Genomic DNA, 24,677 nt, shown 5'->3' with positions numbered 1-24,677 from the left:
ATTTTTTCCTTCCTTCTTTTTGTTCTCCTTTCCCTCATCCCAGTTGTTCCTTCCCTTTAAACAGTCTCCTTTCCCTTCACAGTACCTATTATACCTTTGGATTTTCTTTATTCTTTCAGGTTCTTGCACTAGGAGGGGACAACATGATGTTTGCACATGCGAGTCTGATTTATTTCCCTTATGAGTACGGTCTCAGTTGCATCCACTTGCCCAAAAAAGCCTTGAGTTTATTTTTTCTATAGCTGAGTACACTCCATTGTGTAAAAATGCCACATTTAAAAAATCCATTCCTCAGTTGATGGGTATTTGGTTGTTTCCAAGATTTAGCTCTGACAAATTGTGCTGCTATAAACATGGGTGCACATATATCGCTGTGGTAGGTTTTCAGTTCTTCTGGAAAAGCACCCAGGAGGAGAATAGCTGGGTTGAATGGGACCTCTAATTGTAGTTATTGAGGAGTCTCCACACTGATTTTCATAATGGTTGAACCAGTCTACACTATTGCAAACAGTAGCAAAGGGCACCTTCTTCCCCAGAGCCCCTCCCGCATTTGTCATTGGCTGACTTCTTGATGACAGCCATTCTTTCTGGGGTGAGATGGAGTCTCAGTGTTGTTTTAATTTGCATCTCTTCAGTAACCAATGATGTTGAACATTTTCATTTATTTATTTGCCTTTTATATTTCTTCATTTGTGAGCTATATATTTCTCTCAGACACCTATTTTTTTGATTGGGTCTTTGAATTTGGGGGACAGATTGTTTTGAATTCTTTGTGCATTTTAGATAGAAGTCCTTTGTCTGAGGGACAGTCAGTTAAATTTTTTCCCAATTCATGTTTTTTTTTCTTACTCTTTTGGTGATTTCTTTTGATGTGCAAAATCTTTTCAATAAAATGAGATCTCAATTGCTGATTCTTTGAAGTATTTCCAGTGCAGTGTGTTGTTTATGAGCTGTCTGTCTCCCTGATGGGTCATTTCTTGAGCTAAGAATACTTATGTAGTTCCATGAACAGGAAAAGGTGGCATTTTGAGTGATACAATGTTACTGGAGTTTCCTGTTGACCAAAGATGATTGATGCCTCATGATTTCTATGTGGCCAAGAGACTTTGTCACAAAATGTGTGAGGGTCCCTGTCGCGCAGTCCCGCGCAGTCCCTCCAGGTTTCTGGAGCTGGAGGAATGGCTGAGTGGTGGAACACTCACCTAGCATGTCCCTAGCTGTGGGTTTGATCCCTGCGAAGCCAATAACAAGGACAAAGAAGAAAGATTTGACGCTCAAGAAATTTACATTTTCATAGGGCATATATATATATATATATATTCTTTTATTGAAATGCTTAATAAGACACAAGAGAGCATTAGGGCCTCCTGGTCCTGCAGGTTCAGATGTCTGGGTGGGAGATCTGCTAGAGCGTTAGACCCATGTGAAAACTTAGGCGGCTTCCTGTCTCAGTACTTTTATTTAACTCAACATATGAATTACACAAAAATTTAGATGTTTTTTGTGTGAACCTTAATTTACTAAATGAGAGAGCTTGTTTACCAATGCTTACTTCTCCTGCAAACTCCACTGACCCTTTCTCAGGGACTCTCTGGGGCCACCCTCACCAGGACTACCTAGGCCATCTTCATTTTCTCACTGGCCTTGTTTTCTCAGTGGAAGTGTCAGCCTTGGGAAGGCAGAGCAGTGCTCTTGCCGTATTCCCTGCGCATCTTGTCACTGTGCTGGTCCTCGGCAGTTGCTTTCCAGGTTCTTTGGAGTTAGAAATCAGAAGCCCTTGGCCAGATGCTCCTGTACCGGATGCTCTGGGGCCTTTGTCCTCGGATGGCCCAGGCTGACTCCTGCAGGATCAGCAGGACAGGTGGGCAGGAGGGGAAGCCAACCAAGAACAAGTATTTCCTGGTTGCCAACTCCAGGCCCGCACTGGTCCTGGGAATACAACAGCCAATGTCTTCCTACTTTTATTCGCTCTTCTTAAGGAAAAGAATGAGAGGACTCTTAGATTATTTCAGATGGTGAAAAGGAAAGAGATGATGGTTAGGGATAAGCAGTGATAAATAGTTATGTCATTGTGTGTTACTGTGGTAGAATACACAGAACTAGATAATTTACAAAGATCAGATAATTATTCCTCTTAGTTATAGAGTCTGGAAAGTTCCCAAGCAAGGTCCCAGCAGGTTCAATGACCAGAAAGGGCCCAATCTGTGCTTCTGAGAGGACACTTTGAGTGGAGAAAAGAGAATCATTCTCTCCAGGCCTTTTTTTCCCCTGCGGAACCAGGGATTGAACTCAGGTCCTTGCGCTTGCCAGGGAAACACTTATTCCACTGAGCCATCTCCCTTGCCCCTTTTCAAGGCCTTATAATTGCATTAAGGTATTCATGAAGCTGGAGCTCTCATCTCTCCCAGCACTGTGGCTTTAAGGGTTTAATTTCCAACATGTGAATTCTGGGGGACACGTTTCAGACCACAGCAGTGGGCTCTGTTTCTTAGCAGGATAGAATGCTACAGGACAGCGGTACCCGATGGTGGCAGGAGCTCCTTGCACACGTATCAGGTTCAGAGGTGCCAATGGGGGAAGAGAAGAACAGCAAAATCAGAGACAGGAGGGAGGAGACGCAGAGCCAAGCACCAATCTGACCCTTGCACACATGCTGTAATTTTACAACCCCACATCGTGCACATATTTCATTCATCACAGTGGACAGAAGAGGCATCCTCTGCACAGGAAGTGCACGCTCACAGCCACACAGTGAGTAAGAGTATTGACAAGGGTAGCTGCTGGGAGACCAAGGTGCAGGGCGCGGGGCCTCTCATGCTCATGGCTAGAAACTCCCTAGAGGCGCAGGGAGCCCCATTTCCCTGACTCTTGCAGGTTCCCCATGAATCATGTGTCAGGACCCAGATTCTCTTGGTGAGATGATGTGCAGACTCATCTTGCAGAGTACCACAGATCACTCCTGTCCAACACTTCTTGATGGCCTGAGAAGATGAACCAACAGAGGCTTTAATAATTCTGTCCACTTAGGCCTTTTAGTTCATCTGTTCATTTCTGCAAGCACCACCCACCCTGAATTGTGGGGCCAGAAATTACCAGGAGCTTTTCAAGAACTTCATTATGAGAAAAAATAATTGCTTTTCTAGCTGTGTTTTGACAGTTATCAGGTTTGGTGGTTGCCCTTAATTAGTAGGTTTTGTGGGTCCTATTGAAACCGTAAAACTCAAATTCCACAAAACCTAGAGTGTACGTTTGATTTTGGGGGCAAGATATTTGCCTTTTGTAAATAAGCTGTGATTTAAACAGAACCTAAAAGGAATGGTAAATAACCACCCCGTCTAGCTGGGGCTACACTTGTGGGGGTAGAGTGTCCCCGGCAGAAAGGAAAGCATTTCTGGGAAAGGGGTCTGTGAGGCCTGCGACAGCGGCTGTTTATCAACTCACATGGTGGCATGGCTTCAATAGCTGATACCCGTGAAGTCCTGCATGCTCGTAGGGCGATCCGTGAAACTCACTCAAGCACCTTCTCGATGACATGTGAAGCAGAAGCTTCCAACTACGTGCTGGGACGTCCAGATGTGCTGAGACGCCATCCTCTTTCAGTTTAGCTAGGACAGCAGAGGCGGTGCCTGTGCCCGTGTCAATCCTCACACGGGAAGAGGAGCCTATTCTGCCTGACTTTTGTTGCATGTAAATGTTACAGGTTATTTTTCTGTTTGTGCATTTCAAGTAAACAGCTTGAAGTTAAGCAGATATAATCTTTTCTGTGTTTTTAAAAATGATGGAGGGCTGGGAGATAGCTCAGTGGCTAAGCACCTGCCTGACAAGCACAAGGTCATGAGTTCGATCCCCAGTACAAAAAAAAAAAAAGATGGAAAACTTGAAAACCTTAGCCACACAATTCTTATAAGGTATTGCAGTTTATTTCTTGGCATGAACTCAGCCCACTTGTTCCAAATAGAACAAAGCTACACTCTTTTCACCCCACCGCTCTGCAGTGAAAACATCCTTAAGCTCCCTTTTCAGTTCAAATCTTGTCCTCCTCTATTTCTTTTCTTGGTGACCCGTGTGGCAAGTCTGCCTCAGATGGCAGCTTCTGTCCTTCTTTCCCTTCCAGTTTCCAGAGGACATTTTCTCTAATTACTTGCTGGGCACGCCCACGTCGCTCTTGTGCTACTGCCTTACACTTACCGTGTTCTGAAGGAACCATCAACTTTTGGTACATCCCTGACTCTTCCCTCCTTCGTTGAGGGAGCCACTGACAACCCAAACACCAGGATCTCTTTAAGTCTCCTCTAGTGTCCCATTCTTCCTGTGTTCTGTGGATCAGGGTCCGAGGGTCCCTCTTTACTCCTTTGCATTTCATACTTGCATCGCATCTCCTGGCTTCAGGATGTGTCTTCCTAGAGCCCAGATCCAATGGCGCCACTTCTCAGCTCCAAGGCCTTCTGCACTTGCTCCTCCTGGTTCTTCCCAGAGCAAGCTCCTGCTGGGACCTTTCTTGTTCCTCCCTGTGGACTCATGCCATCGACTACACCAATGACATAATTTCCCGTCTAATATTTCTTGGCAACTATGTAATATTTCTTGCCTAACATTCTCTTTCCATGCCAGCTCCCTTGGCTGCCAGGCCTGTCTCTCATCACTCTACTCACCTATTCATCAGCTCTTACAGAACACGCATTGCATGCCAGGCAGTGGGCTGCCCCAGCCGCACGTTCGGAGCAAAGGCACATAAGACCCCTGTCCTCAAAGAGACTTTTCTTTTTTTTTCAAAGAGACTTTTCTAAGAGAAAGAAAACCAATAAAAAGATGCAGAATTTCAAAACAAGATCATATAAAATTAACGATGGTTGTTATATTGCAGATTGCTATCTACAAAGTAGTTGCTCAGGTTACCAGATACAGGCATGCAGAACTGATCAAACACTGCAAGCACTAGCTCCTCCATTCGATGAACTAATAGAAACTAGTAGTACAATTATCTTAGCTATTTTGTGTGTGAATATATATTTTTTCCCTTCCTTCTTTTCTCCTTTCCCCCTTCCTAGTTGTTCTTTCCTTTTGAACAGTTTCTTTCCCTTTCACAAGAGCTATTGTGTGTTTTGGCTCTTATTTACCCTTCCACTTGCTTACACTACAGGGGATGAAACCCTGCTTACACATGTGGGTCTCATTTATTTCACTTATTACGGGCTCTAGTTGCATCCATTTACCCATAAAAGCCTTGGTTTTACGCTTTTATAGCTGAGTAGTACTCCATTATGTAAAAAAACCACATCTTTTTTTTTTTCTACTCCTCAGTTAATGAGCATTTGGGTTATTTCCAAGATCTAGCTATGACAAATTGTACTACTATAAACATGGGGGTACATACATCGCTGTGGTATGCCATTCTCAGTTCTTCTCGAAAAATACCCAGAGCCTGGTGCTGAGGCACGCAGAGATCACTGAGGAGCAGAGGTAAGGAATCTCAGAAATACACAGGTCACCTCAACAGCTAACTCTGGGGAGACGTCTCAGAGAAAACTATACTTGAACAAATGACAGAAGATTGTTTTGAATTTGCTGTTGAAACTGCACTCCTGAAGAAATGCCACGTAAGTCACTATTAAGGAAAGAACCTTGCATGCTATTCTGGTTTCACAGATTTCCCACTCCTTCCTTTGACTAACAGCTCACTCCGCCTTCCTCCAGGCCTTTCTGCTTGCTCCTGATGGTCCTGTCCAGCTGGATCTCATGGTGGGATCCTGCCACTATTTTTTCTCACTCACTTTTTCAGTAACCTCTCAGGTGAATCTAGCCCCTGCTTCCCAGAGCTTGCACCATCCTCTGCTTCCTTCCTTAGTAGTAGTCCTCTGAGGCTTACTTCAGTTCACCTGTGAATTAGATCCCTTCTCTTCTAGGATGGAAGTCCCCAGGGCCTTTCTGCCTCTCCTGCTCCTGTGCCCTGGCCCAATGCCTGACTCACAGTTGGTGCTAGGCAAGCGCTGCCAAACGAAAGAGTGATGAATCCCAATGAATATGGATGAATGCAAACACCAAAGGCAGGTATACGTGCATGCGCAAAGGTTTAGTCTGTACTGAGTCAGTGGATTCTGCAAAAAAGTTAAGCACATTGTATTCCTTAGAAGAAAACCTGCTGCATTATTTTCACCATCTTTATTGAAGGGAAGAAATACACGTTCACACATTTTGTTGTCTGTAAAACCTGAGGCTTTAAAAAAGTCCCCCCACTGGAAATTTACTTAAGTGCCTAAAAAATAAAACAGATTAATGGCAGAATGAGTGGAGCATAGATGAATATGTATGGGGTAAAGTTTACCACAAAGCTAATGTTGAAATTAAATGATGCTTATACAGATGTTCACTATAAATTCTTTCAAATGTCACTGTTTGAAAACTTTATAAGCACCGCTTTGACAGAAAAATGATGTGTATCTTTGCTCTCAATAGAGTTTAAGCTCAAACTGCTATACTTTCTGCTCTTCTAGGATTGTACAAGACAGTAGGTGATAATTACATATCTGATAGGGAGGTTGGAACTTCAACTTGCATCTGCTTTGGAACCCACCATAGAGATTGGAGGGGCACACTTCTAGATGCATTGGGGTGGGGCAGGAGGTGTGACCTTGGAGGTCTGTGTCTGACCTTGGCCCCTTTCCTCTCTGAGACTGTTCTACTCTGCTCCCTGACCACCATGAACTAAGGAGCTTTGTCCCCCAACATCTTCTGCCATGACATTCTTGCTTTGGAGCCATCTGAAGATAGACTCAGTCCCCTGAAAACATGAGCCCAATTAAAGCTTTCCCTCTTTCAGTTGTAGATGTCTGGTACAGTGTCAGGAGCAGGAGAGCTAATGCATTCGATTTAGCAGTAAATGTCATGTGGGTCTCATAAGTAGTGGATGTCCTACATTAACAATTGGTTTTCATTTGGTTCACCATGAGCGTGGTAGGCAGAACCTTGGTTTTCTACTCCCTGTTTAGCCTGAGATCTAGTTGTTGGTCCCTGGGGATTTAAAGCCATCAAAATGTGAGGTGACTCGTGAGTGTTTCTTGTTGCAAAAGGAGAAATCCTTTTCCCAGTTGTGACTCAGAAGCCTCTTGTCTAAATGCCTTTGCCACTGTTAAAGAGACTGAATGTATTGCCTTCTTGTAGGCCGGTGTGTCTTTTCTCCCTTCTTCTTTTCCTGTTTTTCATGGGTCTAAGATGGAACAAGCCCTCATTATAATAATAATAGTAATAATGACAGTAATTAATAGTAAGCAGAATTGAAATGGGTGTTTCCCACTAATAAAACCATTTCATTTACCTGACTTCATTTGATTGTAGCAAACACGCTGTGATGCATAGACCAATAAGATCATGCACCACACCTCTGTTGCAGATGTGGAGATTGTGGTATGCAGTTTGGAAGTGACTTGGCCAGGTTCATTTTAAGGTACAAAGTTAATGAGCTGAAATTAGAATCTAAATTTCTGACTTCTAATTCCGTCACCCTTTCTTAATACCCAACCAAAAATGTAGGCAAATTATCATTACTTAATTTTGCCAGGAAGGATAAAGCTTCAGAGGAAACAGGATGTCAAGGAAAGGAGTACAAATATAATCACAGGGAACATAAGGGTTTCCCCTGGGAGGAGTTCATGTCACACCGCTGCAAACACTTACATCAATTTTGTCTTGTTCTCCTATGTTTAATGCGGCACCTACCCCTTTGGGAAGGCTAAACCTCGACTTGAGACTTTCCCATTGAAATTGTCCTGGGCTGGAAAAACTGAGGAATGAGGCGTGTGAGTTGCTTGGCAAGGACTCTTTCTAGGTGGCTGTTGTGGCCGTCTCATGTACCTCTGCTCTTCCCCTGTCTGGTCACCCATTCAGGTGGAACACACTGGTGTGGAGGGTTCAATGCCATCCCCTCTCCATGAAGCTCTTGGAGATGTCCCCCAGTGCCACCTGCTCATGTCTTTCACTGCCACTTAATTCCCTGTGGATTTGAGCCCTGCCTGTGGAGTCAGATACTCCTGGATCTGAAAGTCTATGCCGCCGATGCCTACTTGTGAAATCAAGCATGTTGCTCAGCTTCTGTAAGCGTCTGTCTTCTCCTCTATCTAATGAGATGGCACCAGCCCATGCACTTATTATAAAGATCAAATGAAAGCATGCCCATCAAGGGTACAGATCAATCTTGGTGCTTTGTATGTGCTCCTCGGCATTGGTAAGAATTTTATACAAACATTCCATTTTTGGGTATTTATTCTGTTGAAATGAACACTTCAGGGAAATATGAACCTCCCATCTTTATTGCAGCAATATTCACAATAGGTAAGATGTAGAAACAGCTTAAATGTTCATCAGTAGGTGAGTGGTTAAAAAATGTGGCACACACACAAAATGGAACTGTCTTGAGCCCCAGGAAAGCGGGAAATCCGCAACAAGCAACAATGTGGATCAATTTTAAAGACATCCTGCTAAAATAAATATGAACATAGAAGTGCTTCTAGTAAAGTTGATATGATTTATTTCTATCTAGTTGAAAGATATTTCATGAACATACTTTTGTAATCAGGAAATCTTGTAATAAGGCATCTTTAAGTAGTGGTAGAGTAAAAACTTTGCTTAATACGGTGCTATTTAGTAAAGTTCGCCATTTTCCTGAATTTATGATCTTTCCAAATTTTTCTCTCTCATCCTGCAGTGATTGGAATTTTGCCTTGGGATGGTATTGACTTTATTTTTACTGCTTGTTCAAGGTGCTCCCCAGAGTTAAAAGCCCAAAGCCTGCGGCTTTCTCAGCTTCCCAGGCTCTTGGAGTGCGGATCCCGCCCGAGCCGCCCACGGGCCCGCCCACCTCCTACTGCTCCTTCAGCTCCGGCTTCTTTCAAGTGTCATGCTCCCTTCTGCCAAGACGTCTTGGCTCCTGCTACCCATCTGGCTGGCTCCATCATTCCCCAAAGTTCTGCTCTTGCACATTTTGCCTGGGAACTCCCACTCTGGGACCCCCAATTTGTGCTTTTTGGGGGTTCCCCTTACAGCATTATCACACGTTCATAAATCTCTACAATGCACAATGTTTAGCTTGCATCTCTTCGAACACCACAGAAATGTAAAGGACCATAAAAGGCCAATACAGCTATGCACCATCATGCTGGACAACCTACCAAATACAGATAACTTCCTAGAAATAAGCGATCTACCAAGAGTAACTGATGAGGAAATAGAGACCCTGAACACATCAACGAAGAGAAAGGACACAGAAGCAAGTAAACAGACACTTCAACAAACAAAAGCTTAAGATGCTCTAGCACCCTTTTTTAAATTGAATAATTCCTCTACATAATCTATTTACATTTCCCAGATTTCTTCAAAATCATATACTAACCACATTTGTTTGAGGAACTACAAAGCAGGCTAGTTTTGACACTTAATGAGGAATTCCTTTAAGGCAATTAGACTTGGGGAGAAAGAAATCTGGCTGCCATTTCCACGGGCCAGCAGAACAGACAGCGCTTGAACTTCTGTGCGAGTTGGGGCAGGCGACACAAGAAAGCCAAATGTGGTGCCCCACCCCCACCCCCCACCCTGGAGTCGGGCAGGAGGCATCACCGCTAGGTCCACTAGCAGGAGGAATGACTGTTCCTGGCACGACTGCTGGGAAGAATCATGAAGCCCACAGGCTTCTCATCTTTCTGTCCCAGGCCCAACTGTCCTACTGTTCGTCACTGTTCCCCTTCCAACATCTCTGGCTCCCAGACCATCGGTTCTTGATTTGTAGCTTTAACATGCCTACTTAATTCCTCAGCAGCTATGAGAGACTTAATGTGCTGTCCTTGACTCAGGATTTAATTAACAAAAACAAACAAATGAAAAGGATATGCTGCAGAAATTGGAAGGAAGGAATCTTTACTGGTAGAACCTCAGACAACAGATAAATAAAATCAACAATACCGATTTGCTTAGAGCTGAGGAAGGAAGCTTGTGCTCCCCACAGCTGCGGTCAGCATTAGCAAGGCCTCCATGGTAAACAGAAGCAGGCAGAGGTCAGTGTGGTCCTGAGAGCCCCACCCCAACCCATTCTCCCTTTGTTGAAACTCCTTGGCCAGAGTCTAAGCTCCCCTCTTAAACAAGACCTAAGGGGTGCCATACTTGGAAAAGGTTTGACACAGCCCGCAACCTCCGTTGTGGAAAAGAAGCTCTTTCTTAGAGGTGACCCAGGAAGGATGTGTGGTAGTTCTGCTGCACTGGATAAGTGTCCAATTTTTACACCCACAGCAAGTTTATTCTTTAGCCAAATGAAAGACTTTTAAACCTAAAACTGCTTGATCAGTTGTTGGCTGGACTGGATGGAGGACATTCTTTTAAGGGGTTTTATAGAAATTTTAATTTTTCCATGTGGAGAAACTATTTATATATCTCTACCTCTGTCTGTCTGTCTGTCTGTCTGTCTGTCTGTCTATCTATCTATCTATCTATCTATCTATCTATCTATCTATCTATCATCTATCTATCTTCCTACCTAAGTAGGTACAGTAATCAAAATCTGAAGCAAGTATTGAAATATGTAAATATGCTTTAATTTCAATCAACTTTTAAAGAAGAAGAATCTTACATATTTGAAAAGAAACAAGTGAAAATTTGTGCTTCAACAGGAATCACTTAAAAAAATTATTCTCTTCTAAGAGCAGCCGCACTGTTCCCCAAAGGCTCTGTCAGAGGGGTTGCTTTCGGCCCACTTCCTCTGACCCCATTTTCTCTGGGAAGGTTTACCTGATTCCGGTCCTTCTGCCCTCTGGATGCTGCGATCTAACTAAGGTCTACTGATAGACAGAGTTCAAGATCATCAGGAAGAAATAAAGACAACACAGTCCCATTGCCCGCTTGCCACCCCGGTCAACGTCATCTTGTGCTTCTCCTGCTTCTTGTTTCCATCTGCCTTCGGGTACACGATGGTCATGAATCCTTGAGGCCACATGCCAGGCACAGGCAGGCATGCCAGCAGTGCCTGTTAATTCCCAGGTAAACAGCAAAGAGCTCTCTGCAGCCAGCAACCCCCTTCAGCGACGCAATGGGCTGCGAGGTACCATGTCACTCGTAGTAAGCGTCCACCCAGAGGGCTGCAGATCTCTTCAAAGCCCTGGGGGAGAAGTACAAGTGGAATTCAAGAGGTGGGCCTGTGGTGGAGCAGTTTCTTCTCCAGGGTCCTTGGCTTTCTGCCTGGCTCAGGGCAATGCCATTTGTGGACCTAGCTTATACACACCATTATCTGCTGACCAGTGGAGGATACAAACACACTGAATTGTTTTTCGGAAAAGAGTTCCGTTTTTCTTTATGGATAGCATTTGGGTTTTATCCTCACTTTAATCTGTTCTATGCTCATATGTCTCTATGCCAACCCATCTTATATCTTGACTTATCCTACTTTCTAATTAGGAAGATAGTTCTCTAGACTTGGCAATGAGGAGGACAGATGTGGCCCTGTCCCTGTGGCATTCCTGATCTGGCTTGGTAGACAGGCACAGGTGTCATCACCCACTAGGACTGAACCTGGCACCACAAGGGCATGGGATGGATTTGTTCTTGGACATCAGCGAAGGGCATGATGAGGAAAAGGAGTTTGAGATGAGCCTGGGAGAGTGAACAGGAAAAGACACTGGGAATGCAGGGCGCCAGCGATGTGAGAAGGCGCTCAGCAGAGGGCAAAGTGCCTAAGCAGGGTGGTTTGCAGCAGCTGAAGGTTAGCCAGCTGCCTGAGGTGCAGAAGGGGAAGGGGCGTGGTGGAGAGTGGAGCTGGGGCCCTGGACGTGGAGGGGTGAGAGCAGGCTGCCTTGAAGGTCTTCTTCAAGGTAGCTTTCTTTCTTGGTGGTAAAAGAAAGTTAGTAAACCCAGGCCACATGCTGTTAATCTGCTGTGCCCAGGGTCCTCTAGGGGACTGCGGGTGAGTGGCTGAGGACGAGCATAAATTTTCAGCTCCTGCACCCCTTACCCTGCAGCCCGAGCACATCTGCCCCCTGGAGCCTGAGGGTACCTGCCTCTGCAGCAGAGCACCTGAGAATTTGCAAGCTCTCTCACCACGTGCGTTCTGGAGCAGGGGGGTACTGTAGGGTGTGGGGGTACAGAGACAAATGAGACACAGTGTGGCCTTGGTGCTAAGCCGCTCGACAGTGTAGGACCGTGGGCATTTTCACTAGGAGTGCCTAGGATGGGACAGGTAGGTAGGTGGCATTTTCCCCTGTAAATTCTTAGGTTTATGTCGATCTCTGGCTGCTTCCTACTAAGTGGTTGCTGGTAGGATGGTTCTCTAGCAATGGACAGTCCAGGGACTCCCAGGAAGAGAAGGCGTGATCTGTGACTGGGAGAAAGTGCACTCTTACCTAACGATGTCTCCAAATGCCACCAGCATGGGCTTATTCACGTACTGCAACCCGTGCTTGGCACACAGGGACTTCACCAGCGGTGCCACTTTGTGGTAGTTATGGCGAGGCATGGTAGGGAAAAGGCTAGGGAAATAGATGGGAGACGTGAACGTGAGACCTAAGAAAATCCAAAGGAGATTTCCTTCCTGAATAACCAGATAAAATTACACCAGTGACGCATATCCAACCTTTACCTGGCCCAGTCCTTCTGGGGCATTCAGTCTCTTATCAAATCACTCAAGACTTATATCCTGTCACTTCTGCAAATTATATGGTAAAAACAAAACAAAACAAAACAAAACAAAACAAAACAAAACAAAACAAAACAAAACAAAAACAAACTCTCCCCAAGGGCTGGGAGACAGCTCAGTAGAATAGGTGCTTCCCTGGCAAGTTCAAGGGTCTGAACTCAATCCCCGGTTCCACCAAAAACAAAAACAAAAACAAATCATACAGACACTGAGTATTTAGGAGATAATAACAGGAACAATATTAGCTCCACTGAATATGCTTATTTTGGCCAAATTCAAGTGAAAGTGTGGGTTGTCTATCATTCTGAGTTACCTAGAAGAGCTGGAGATAACTTCCTGCCTCCCTCTGTCTCTGTCTCTGTTTCTCTTTCTTTCTATCAGTCTGACTCCTGCCTCATAAATAGGTGAGTCTGTGCTGAAGACTCATCATGGTGTATATAAGGTACCATTCTAGAAAATAAGAATAAGAAGTGCTGAGGAGATGCCTCAGAAGAATAAGTGCTTCCCTGGCAAGCGCAAGGGTCTGAGTTCAATCCCTGGTTCCACCAAAAACAAACAAACAAGCAAACAAGCAAACAAACAAAAATCCCGAAATAATAAGAAATGAAAAGGTACCATCCTATCCAGTTTTTCACTGATCAGCTGGGTGCTTTTCTAAGGTTGTGATCAACTCTTTAACAAAAGGCAAACGCTAATTTTTTTTTGTTTTGCTGAGGATTTAAAGACTACTATAAAAGAAAAGATGAAACCATCCTATGAATAAGTATCAGACCATTTTCTTTCTGTGAGTCTCTCAGGCATGGCTTAAATGAAGATGTATAAAGTGCTTTGCCTGAGCCTTATGTATTCAAGAACTATAGTCTCCTTTTTTCCAATTATTTGTACATTTTCTTTGCTTAATTTCTTATACATTTCTTCTTCTAATCTTATATGCATATATCTGGTAATATAAGCAACTGGTTGGAAGATAACACTGTGTATTGCAACAAACACTATGAAACTCATATTATTTTGTTAAGTGAAATTGTGTACCATTGTAAGTTTTTGTTTTAATTCTAATTTGTACTCTCTTTAAAAATAAAAAATAAAAAAATAAAGTGTTACTACCCTCTGTTCTCCATGACACATCTAGTTAACTGACTCTCTGGTTAATGTATTGCTAGATGCCACTGGCAAATGACATAGAAGAATCGATTTCATTGTTGATTATTTTGTAACACTGGCTCTACGGTGGTAGAGATTTAATTTCAAGTGTAATTAAGTTTCAGTAGAACTTCGTTCCCCAGTAGTGTGATTTTCCTTGGGTTTTACTAACAAACCAAATGCACCGGAAAAAAATAAGTCACCAAATTCTAAGGTTTCGCGTGGCTGACACTAAGTTACTGCTACTTTCCTGAGGCTGTACTTCATTTGCTGGCCATTGTTATGTCTTCTTCCTTTATAACTGGTGCTACTAGAAAAACTGTACATGTTAAATATTCCTTATTGTTCTTCTCTCTGAGGTTCTGAGCCAGCGGGCCCTACTTTGGACTGTATTTAGGACGCTTTCCCATGACAGTCCTCTGCCTACATGGACTGCTTCTGTGACTCACTGGTGCTCGATTTGGAAGTTCAGGTGACCCGTGAACCAGTCGTTGAAGAAAGACTGCTCAATGTTGCAGGTGGCCAAGACCTGCAAAGAGAAGGCTTGCATCAGAAACAGTGAATCCAGGCATCAGATGAAGAAAATATTTGTCTTCTTATTGAGTCAACCATCAACACGTGTTTACTGAGGACCTGTTTTGTGTAAATAAACTATGAGAAATACCGTGGACAGTCCCAGGTCTCAACAAATTCTACACTTAAATATGTAGCAAGATATTTTGCTAAAAAGTATATACAAAGCAATAGCTAGAAAAGAGCATGTAGAATTTGAAGGAGAAACTCACTATTGACTCTTAAGTACAGAAGATTATGGTATCATGGATGAAGACCCTGAAAAATGATGGGATCAGAGGACCTTGGGGTGGATCGCCATTTCCAGGGGAGTTTCAAGAACTTCTCAAAGAAGAACAAGATACTCAAGGGTCCTAACCAAGGACTGTGTGCACAGAAGTGCATTCCAGTACAATAGTGTCCTCCAAGACTAAGAATGCAGACACATGACGTTTCATTCAATGCCTCTTTATGTCCTAGTTTTTGCTGGGGTGGCTTCCACTTTCAGTGTCAATCATGGTGGTTCTACGTTAGCACTCCTTATAGTGTAGTCCACAAAATTTTGAAATAGCCAGGATATTTAATGGGATCTTCTGGGTCAAAATGATTTCACAAGATTTCTAACACATTATTTTCCTTTCTCATTCTCAATTTTTATGCTTATATGGTGGAATTTTCAAGAGGCTAAACACAGGATGGCCCCTTGAAGTTGTTATATATTAGTGTTATTATTTAAAAATGAATCTACAGGGGGCTGGTGAGATGGCTCAGTGGTCTAAAGCGCCTACTTAGAACAAGTTCAGCAAAGCACAGGGACCCTGGTTCAATCCCCCAGCACCACATGCCAGCCAGCCCCGCCCCCTGGTGGGCTGAGCTGGCCACACACACACACACACACACACACACACACAAATAAATAAAATTTAAAAAAATAAATAAATAAAACTATTTAAAAAAATGAATCTACATATGTTTAAAATTTTTCTCATGTTAAACTTCAAATATAGATCTCAAATGGATATAATTTATATAAATGGAAACTCTTTGAGTCATTAATAACATTTAAGTGTGTAGAGTTTTTATTGCTTTTAGTCATTGTGAACCACATGGAAGGCATGTGAACAACCAGGGCTCCGCCAGGTTGGTGGAGGGATTTTTCTGACTTTCTTACAGTAGCTACGAACACAGTTATGGCAGCATGTTATTTTAATTATCTCTCTCTCTCTCTCTCTCTCTCTCTCTCTCTCTCTCTCTCTCTCTGTCTGTCTGTCTGTCTGACAGGATCTTGCTTATGCAGTTCAGGCTGGCCTTGAGCTCAGTTTGTATCCCAGACTGGTCTCAAACTTACAACACTCCTCCTGCCTCAGCCTCCTGAGTGCTGGGCTTACAGGCATGCTCCATCACACCCAGATTAATTGAATTTCTTAATGTAACTCCATGCCAGCATAGTTACAACCTAAGGTGAATGAAAAAAAAAAAAAAAAAACAAAACAAACCTCTAAGTGGTTTGCTCTACTCATTATTTTCAGGGATTTGCAAACAAGACAAGGGGAAATATTAATACATCCTTCTACAACAGAAGGCAAAGAGAGCCAATGGGGAAAATGTTCATAACATATATTATAGACAATGTGTTCAAGTTTTCACCTTGTAACCAAATACTGAAACTCAAGCAATGTGTAAATACTCAGAACAATAAGTGCTCTGGCAAGCAAATCACAGAAATAGAAAAATAAAAAGGCATCAAATATTTGAAAAGAAATCATCCTAATAAAGATTAAGTTAATGATAAATGCAAACCAAAAAATAAGAAATGGTTTATGATAAATAGATGGGAGAAGGATTCCCCTATATCCTTCAGGGAGTCCTCGAGTTTGCATATGAAGTTGGAGATGCTCTGAAGAGCCAGCAGAAAGGGCTGGGCCTCAGGAGCTGGGGGTGCCGCGTTGATCATGCCTCTGTAGGCCTTAGTGGTGTGCCTGGTCCTGCGCTGCAATGTCCTGTCTATAACACAGAATGAGGTCCTTCCAGGTGTAAGACTCATTCTGTAATTTTAAGGTCTCAGATTCACTCAAAAGGCTATGCAATGTGAGAGATTAGGGGAGTCATCAAGCCTTTTCTGTACTGCCAGATAGGAAATACTTTGATTCTTTTAGAGAGATTCAGTTCTTCTATTGTAGCATGAAAACACACAGATAATATGTGAATGAACGAACATGGTTGTGTCCCAATAAAACTTTACTTACACAAACAAGCAGCGAGCCAGATTCGGCTCCTGCGTTGTAGATGACGGGTTCTTAGTTTAGAGGAGTCTCTATCATCACACTGCTGGGGAGGTCTGCCTATGTCACTGATTAGTTGTGCCCTAATACAAGTTGCTGGGCCTTTCTGTGCCTTGGCGTTTTTGTCTTATAAAGTGAGAATGTGCCTGGTTCCTACTTTGAAGCGTGGTGCCTGGGCTCTGGGGCGCGTGCCACAATACTGTGCCATTCGTGGACGAGGTGAGCGGATGCTGTCAGCCTGGGTGCAGGCCCCCCTGGGGATTCCCACCCTTACCTGGGTGCTGAGCCAGTCTCGGTTCTCCTCTCTACTCATCCTCATGGGAATGTGGCTCATCTGGGTCACATATGCGATCCAGGGGCTTTCAAGCAGCCTTTGGGAACAAAAGCGGGGAGCAGTGATTCTCAAGGGTGTTACAGCTGCGCTTGCCGGGCTTGCACAACCTTGGTCAGAGCTGGCTGAACATTGGAGGACACAAAATAAGTTCCAAGATTACAGCGAGCAGGAGGCTTTCGTGGACCTCTTGGATGCCTTTCACTCTAGAGCTGACACACAGACGGCCATCGCACTTGCCCTGTTTCCTAACTCATAGAAGCAGTGTCTCCAAAGACTTGTGCAGCTCTAATCAGGGATGAAAAAGCCACCAGCGTCTCCAAGAACACAGGCAAAGTGTTGCCAGTCTGCGCCTTGCCTCCAGGTGGAGCTGGGTTCAAGTTCTATCTTGGCACCTGCCTTGGTCCTTACGTGTGCAGTCACGTTAGGCAAGTGATTAAATCTCTCCAAGCTCCGCCTCCCTTAGCAGAAACATGGAGACGATGCTATCTCTGTTGTTGGACTTCACTAGGATTACATCAAACAAGATGTAAAGGCTTTAACAGGCTCTGATGCAAAGTAGCTGTCATGCCCTAATTATTGAGGCTTTAGAATAATAATCAACAAAACGAGGAATAAAAAATAGGAAAGTCGGAGAGGGCCCTTTAGGCAGAACAATGACTTGAAGTCATTTTGGTTTTGGAGGGAAAAAAATCTGTATTTGTAAAGTACCCTTAAAATCTGTCCTCTCATGACTACTGGTGGAAGTTATGGTATCTAACTAAACAAAAGTGTAAAGACCTAGTGACAATCTGAAATGCTGCGCTTGGGAGTAAAGCAAGGCAGAAAAACGAGATTGGGCAAATTTTTTGCAATTAGCTTGTCTCGCGCAACGACTTCTACTATTGTTTTCTTTGTTTTTTGTTTTTGCTTTTGCATTCCTTAAATACTTCAGTTCTAGCCAACGCCATGCTGTCCTAATCTTTGACTTCTCTCACACAGCTCTGACCAGGAAGGTAATAGGGCAGTCTGGGCAACGGAAGTAAAAGCACAGTCTTACTTGACAAAATATATGAGCAACAGGGTTCCAAAAATTCCATAGAAAGGGCCAAATGTGATGAAATGCCGAATGTAAAAGCTGATGACGAACGCAATGTCCTGCAAGAGAAAGCACGGAACGTTGGATACCCCAGGCATTTCACTTCCTCCCCACTGGGCTGGGCTTCCTTCACGTGTCTTATATCCTGTTACCCCAGGAAGCACCAAACATTTCTGCACCACCCTCTTCTACCCGGTGTAGCTTCTATAATGAGTCAAATACTCACCACCCAGTACTTTCGAAGGTACATCACTTGCATGGACTGCACATTAAAATACCCAGGCATGAGCAAGGGGAGCCCGACTGAAGAAGAATAACAAAAAAAGATAGTGAAAAAAATGAGCAGAACGCGATCTCTATGCAAGCCTGTAGCTGTCTATCTCTTTAACACGCCACTCCCAGCCTGAGAAAGGAAGGAGCGGAGATCATCCACTGCAGCCTGGACTCCCTCGGGCTTTCCAGATTCAAGAGGCTGAACCAGGCATTTGGGCAGTAGCTCCAGGGTCAAGTACTTTCAGGGCAGTTAGGGACACACTGAAGATCTGTGTTGTTCTCATGCCACTGAAAACAAAGAGAGTGTGACGCTCTTTTGGCTTTGGGCCCCTCATTTTTTTTCCAGTCCAAGCTCGGGTATATGAGCCTGATCCCCTTTTTCTTAGATCATTCATTTTAAAAATGTGTTGTTGCAAATTCTTCTTTTCTCCCTTTGAGACAAATAGCTTCTATCGGTCAAGTCCTCGGAGTCCTTCCATTGAAATGCTGCCCTTAGGAAGGATGGGCCTGGTCTCCCAGCCTCTGCAGGAGGGTCGGAGCCCACCACCCCTAAGCACTAATCGGCAGACATTGGCCTAACCTACTTGCACTTACCAAGGCCCCCACCCCAACCCCATCTCTCGGAGTCTTTCCGTTTTATTCTTTAGCATGCCCAAATGTTTCACATCCTTGCTTCCACTTCCGTTTCACAGTTACTCTCAGTTCACACTCAAGTATCTTGTCCATTGTGGAAGTCTGAGTAAAATCTGTCTTCCTGTCCTTAACAGTTTTCCAGCCCTGTGTCTTTGGGGCAGTTTGAATTACACCTTGTTTGTACCCAAGGTGCCGAGCTGGCATTTGAAGAGAAAAGACATGCTGACGCGGTTCTTGGAGCAGTGGCGCTTGTGAGGTGGGCATTCTGTAGCGAGTCCTCACTCTCTGCTCGGCTCTCCTCTGCTAAGGGCAGATTGCATCTCTACACAGAGAGCAGACACATGTTGTCCACAGAAGTTCAGGAAAATAAATGCTTTCTTGCAGCTGCATATTAGGTAGGATGTAGTTAGCTTCCTTCCCCAATGAAGCACACCGAAGCCCCTATTCCTCTGTTGGGCTTTGCAAGAGAAGGGGCAGAAGGTGAGTGAGTGTGTGTGTGTGTGTGTGTGTGTGTGTGTATGTGTGCGTAAAACTAAACACAGCTGTGCAACAGACAACAGCAAGGTGTGGCACATTTCAAACCATATGGCCACGCTCCTTGGCCCGTGCCAACCAGTCGCCAGTGGCCCGTATGTAGCAGTTCACCTTACCTGCAGGGGCTTTTCTAGCCTCTGCCCTGCTGGCACTTGGGGCAATATAGTGCTGTGTTATGGGCTCTTCTGCACAACATAAGACATCTGACAGCATCTCTGCTTTCTATACAAAGGGTGTCGTACCACTGCCCATCAGCGTATCTCTAGACATTGTCAAATGTCCCCGGTGGAGAAACCTGTTCCCCCCTGAGCATAGACACAGTTTCGCTCCTCCCCTGATGTTGGTATATGTCCCAAATGTGCAAGTGTGCATCAAAGGAGCAGAGTTCTTGGTGAACTCCAAGTCCTGAGTTGAGCTTGGTGCAGGAGGGCAGGAGGGCAGGAGGGCAGGAGGGCAGGAGGGCTGAGGCTCCCTGATGAAGACATTCTTTCACTGCTATTAGAACTGCTCAGGGAAGCTTATTTGCTTCCAACCCTGGCCAACACTCGTGCATGTGGAGATGCATAATCCTGCATGGATCTCACGTACTCTGGTTTAGACCTCGCCTATTCTAGATCTGCATGTAGGTTGTGGGAACAGCAAGCTTTCTTCCACAGAGAAGTACAGGCATGACTTTTGACTCTGGCTTCCGCTTCACTGGCAGCGCTCTATAAGGGCTTCCATATTGTTTCCCCCTCTCTTTCCTCTCTACACAAAGCCTGCATTCTTTTCCCTCAGTCACTTTTAGCCTTTTGCAGACATGAGTCCTGGATACAGGTCCTCTTCTTGGCCTTGTGCCTTCCCATCCTCACGGGTCCCTCCTCCCTCCCTCCCTGCCCAAAGCCCAGAGGGATGAGCTGCCTGTTGGAAATGCCCATTTGCGTTTCCCCTTCCTGTCCAGACTTCTGCGCGGGTGGGTCTGAGCCGAGGTGTGCTGGCTTCCTCAGTGGCAGTGAGATGAGCTGTTCTGTGTGGGCCGAGTCCAGTCACACCTCCTGGCTTGACAAGTACATACATGATGGAAATCAAATGATAGGGAAAGTGACTCTAGGGAACTCACCCATGTAGAAGTACAGGTGCTGCTTTTCATAGTTGATGTACTTGATTTTCTTCTTTCCATACTGAATGGAATAAGAATAAAACATAAAATAAGAGACCACACTTCTGGCCATCACTCAGGTGTGTGTGTGTGTGTGTGTGTGTGTGTGTGTCTGTGTGTGTGTGTGCATGTGCATGTGTGTGTGTGTGTATGTGTATGTGTGTGTAAAATCTGTATAGATAGAAACATCTGATTAGTGTTCCTTGGCTGTCAAACCTGAGATACTAGAAGAACCAGAACTGAAATGGGAGTAAATATTTTGGCATCTTTTTGCTTTAATCACACATAGGCAATTTTTGCACAGATGGATGATTCCATATTGTTGTGAGCATTTTGAGCTCTTTAAAAAAATTCTTATGGAAATCACTTTGAAATTTGTCCTCCTTGTGGGCAGTGTGTGGGCACCGCACAGGGACAGTGTGGTGAGATTTTCTAGCTCTTCTTTAGTCATAGCGTCAGGCTTCTGCCTGCAGCAAGGTTCCTTAATTTCGCCTAATTTGTGCTGCTGTAATTTGGATGTAGAATGTGCCCACAGTCTCATGTATTCATTTAGGGTGGAACTTTTGGGAATGGCTGGATCTAGGGGTGGTGTTCTCATGATCCATTCATTGATACGGGAGCAGTGGATGCGCTGTTATGAGGTGTGGGCTGGTTGAGGTGGTCCCTGGGGTGTGACCCGCAAGGCACCATGTCCCCAGCTCTTTCTCTCCCTGCTTCCTCGCTGCTTTGGAGCAGGCGGCTCTTCCTCCCTGAACTTCCCACTGTGCACTTTCTGCCTCGGTGCCGCCAGCCATGGACTGAACCCACACAAACTGTGAGTGAAGCAGACCCTGCTTCCTCTAAGTTCCGAGTGTCAGGGAGTTACCCCAGCTACAGGAAAGTCATTGCTTATGAAATGGTCATGTGAGTAAGGGACAGACATGACCTGTCCCACCTGCCCATCTTTCCTCTTTGCTCCCCTCCATGGCTCTGACATGGTGACTTGTAGCATTATAGGACACTTACACATATGTAGAACTTTTACTGTACAGCAGCATAAACTTATTCTCCTTCCTATGGAGGATGACTCATTTCCAGGATTTCACTTGTTTAACATGGGCAGTGCGGAGGACACGAATGCTTTGAGAGGAAGCATAGGAGGGAGGGCTGCATCACTACTGTTTTTTAAAAAATGTATTTTAGTACAGGGTCTCACTACACAGATTAGACTCAGTGATTCTCCTGTTTTCAGCCTCCCAAGTGCTGGGATTATAGGTGCGCACCCCCATGCCCAGTCTCAGTTGTCGCCCTACGGGCAGGGCCAGCACAGCATGCAGGAAATGAACCCTGGTCTCTGCATCTGCCTAAGCAGGTGCTTTGGTCTCCTGAGCTATCTGCCTGCCCTTGCATCTCTATCCTTAATGACAGTGAGTGTTTATCCATTGAAGGAATAAACAATAATTCATGCCCACTCTGTGTTTTTGTACATTTACTCTGTTCTACACTATGAAGAGCACTGGCTCTTCTTTTTCTTGTTTGGTGTCTCTCTTCCTATATCTGGATGTTTTTCCTTTGTTGCAACAGTGTAGGTGGCCTTTTTTTCTCTTACTGTCACAAATAAGAAGCTGTGTGGTGATGAAGTAATGATGGCCATTTTCAGTTGCTCCCCAAACTCCAAGTACGTAAGGGGTAAGAAACAAGGAGAAGGGACTGATTCCAAGTGCCCCGGCGTTAACAGGCCCAGCACTGTCTTTTCTAATGGGACTAGCATTAGCAGAGACAGCTAGATACTTAGGTGTTGGTGGTCTAGTGCTTACTGACTGTACTGATCTCCTTGTCTTCATGAGCTGTCCATATCCTTGCTAAGGGTTGAGAGTTACGCCACCCTTGGTCACCTGGCTCCACTTTCTATCATTTGCTTATGTTGCTTCAGGGATGGTGATGTTCATTGGGCAGAGATCCCCGTGGCATTGGATTGCTCAAGCAGAGTGACACAGGTCATCATAGTATCTGCTCTAAGAGGTTGGACTGGCCGACCTTTAGGGTCACAGAGTCATGACTCCAAGTCTGTATCCTGAACATAAAGGGACAAAGCAGTGCTCTCACACTGTGTGTGAAGCCCGAACTCTAATCTTGATCTTCACAGATAAGGAACAAAGCCATTCTAGGCATCCCTCCGAATAGCTTGCATTGAGTGTCTGGGGTAGGTAAGCATACCTTGACAGGCTGGGACTCTCCAAGCAGGAACAGTGGGCCCATGTCAATATCCGGGTCTTTGGGGTAGATGTTTGGCTTGACATGATGTTGGGAGTGTCGGTAATTCCACCAGTTTGCAGACAGGCCCTAAGTGTAAGAGAAGAATGACTAGCTCAAAGACTTCGCTTCCCCAGTACCCGTTACTGTCAGAGCTCGCTGCATGTCTCCTCAAAAGTGAAGATATGTGAGCTTCTCAACCTTGTCCTCCTGCTGGCCCAGAGAATGAATTATTGGACTGGGGCTCTTGTAGCGTATGAAGAAATGATCCTTGGATACAGGGCTCCAGCCTAAAGCAACTCTTGAGAATCAAAATATGAACCTGGCTGGAGAGGATTATTTCTCTGTTCTTCTCATGCTTGATCCTCATTTTGAAACATTTTGGAGGTAGGAGGAGCAGGGAGTATGATTTCTGCCTTACATATAAAGAAGCCACAGCTCTGAGACTTTCATTAGTTCTGGGAAAAGCAGCCCCAGGTATCCTACTTCAATGAGTATTTCAAAGACTCGAGAATCTGGAGTGCTCTCCTGGGTGGTGGGGGCTTGGCTAAGAACATTGCGCACCCCAGAATCACTGTTCTCTGCAAAGTAAGTGAGAAGAAAACACTTTAGCTGATGCTAAGCTTGAATCACCTCTGATTAGCGTGTGACTTTTTTCCCTCACTGAAAGTCTGAAGGTTTTAATCGAGAGAGTGCTTTGAAGAATATCAGCTACTTTTGTAGGCTGTGTGCTTCAATGCTTCAATGTGGTTTGGGCAAATCCCCACCTCTTGAAGCTCAATTCCACCATCAAGAGATGCACTGTTATCATGTTTATCTTCATGAGGGGCTCAGGGAGATACGACACGCTGTATGTAAAATGCTGGTGCCCTGAGATGTCTGCCCTATTCTTATGTATGTTCATCATTTGCAGAAAAATAAACAGAAGCAGTAGTTTCTTTACTGTATATTTGCTGGCCTTTAATAACTGGTCTATACATGTCCTAGACCTGCGCTGGCTAATGTAGTAGCCGCTGGCTGCATGGACCTGGTTAAATAGGCTGTGAGTATGAACTGCGTGCTGGATGTTGAACATTCAGTATGAAAAAAGGAAATAAAAACATGGGATTAGTAATTTTTATACTGATCACATCTTGACTTAATTTTGAATGTGTAGAGGACAATAGTGGTACCTTTTGAATATGATTGCTGGGAAACTTAGAAATGACCTAGTACACTAATATGGCTAGCGTATCTCGTCTGGAGAGCGCTACTCTGGGCGCCTTGTGTCTGTGACGGGAGGGAATAAGTATCTTTTAAGGCTGCACATGTCACAGTCTGTAGCATTCCAATCCCCCACGTATCCCCAATCACCTGGAGCAGAATTTGCCTCTCACCTCTAACACAGCTGAACATCTCTGTAGCAGAATTGTTTCTTTAGCCCTAATCTCTCTGCTTATTGCATGCTGGAATGGGAAGCCAGCTTCCTAATAATTTCCTTTCGGCTGTCTTACAAGATCTCGGTTTTCAGACTGGACTCATCAATTTCCATCCTCCTCCCACCGGGGCCATTGTCTTCCATCAAGCCGTCTCTGGCTCGTCACCCTGTGCATTGCACACGCACCGATTTATCTGCCCACTCACTGGCTGTTTTGAAGTCTGTCCTGTGTGTCAAATGCTGAGCTACACATTTGTGATGTCAAGGCAGACATGACAAAATGAGGATCCTACACTTGCAAGCATACAATCTCATGGGAGCAGTAGAGAGTTAAACAAAACAGTGTGGAAAATGAGTCTCTCTTTACATGGAGAACCGACATTTTTGTTTTTTCTGCTGG

General features: G+C 44.5%; 1 protein-coding gene across 2 annotated transcripts in view; it reads right to left on the bottom strand.

The window, feature by feature from the left end:
* Window positions 1–10,587: 10,587 nt before the first annotated feature.
* LOC101592137 (fatty acid desaturase 2-like protein FADS2P1) overlaps window positions 10,588–24,677 on the bottom strand; it is a 33,394-nt gene continuing 19,304 nt past the window's right edge. For both annotated transcript variants that reach the window (XM_023706079.1, XM_004645763.2), the window contains 8 exons: window positions 22,825–22,950; window positions 20,590–20,650; window positions 18,277–18,353; window positions 18,012–18,109; window positions 16,916–17,012; window positions 14,257–14,336; window positions 12,372–12,497; window positions 10,588–11,134 (listed from right to left, as the gene is read on the bottom strand). In XM_023706079.1, coding sequence (XP_023561847.1) covers window positions 11,086–11,134; window positions 12,372–12,497; window positions 14,257–14,336; window positions 16,916–17,012; window positions 18,012–18,109; window positions 18,277–18,353; window positions 20,590–20,650; window positions 22,825–22,950 — 714 coding nt within the window. In that variant the 3' untranslated portion in view covers window positions 10,588–11,085. The remainder of the gene's footprint in view (window positions 11,135–12,371; window positions 12,498–14,256; window positions 14,337–16,915; window positions 17,013–18,011; window positions 18,110–18,276; window positions 18,354–20,589; window positions 20,651–22,824; window positions 22,951–24,677) is intronic.

Source organism: Octodon degus, unplaced genomic scaffold (assembly GCF_000260255.1).
Source record: "Octodon degus isolate 3935 unplaced genomic scaffold, OctDeg1.0 scaffold00239, whole genome shotgun sequence".
Lineage (NCBI taxonomy): Eukaryota > Metazoa > Chordata > Mammalia > Rodentia > Octodontidae > Octodon > Octodon degus.
Note: the sequence above shows the minus strand (reverse complement) of the source record. Positions and strands in the feature narration are given on the sequence as shown.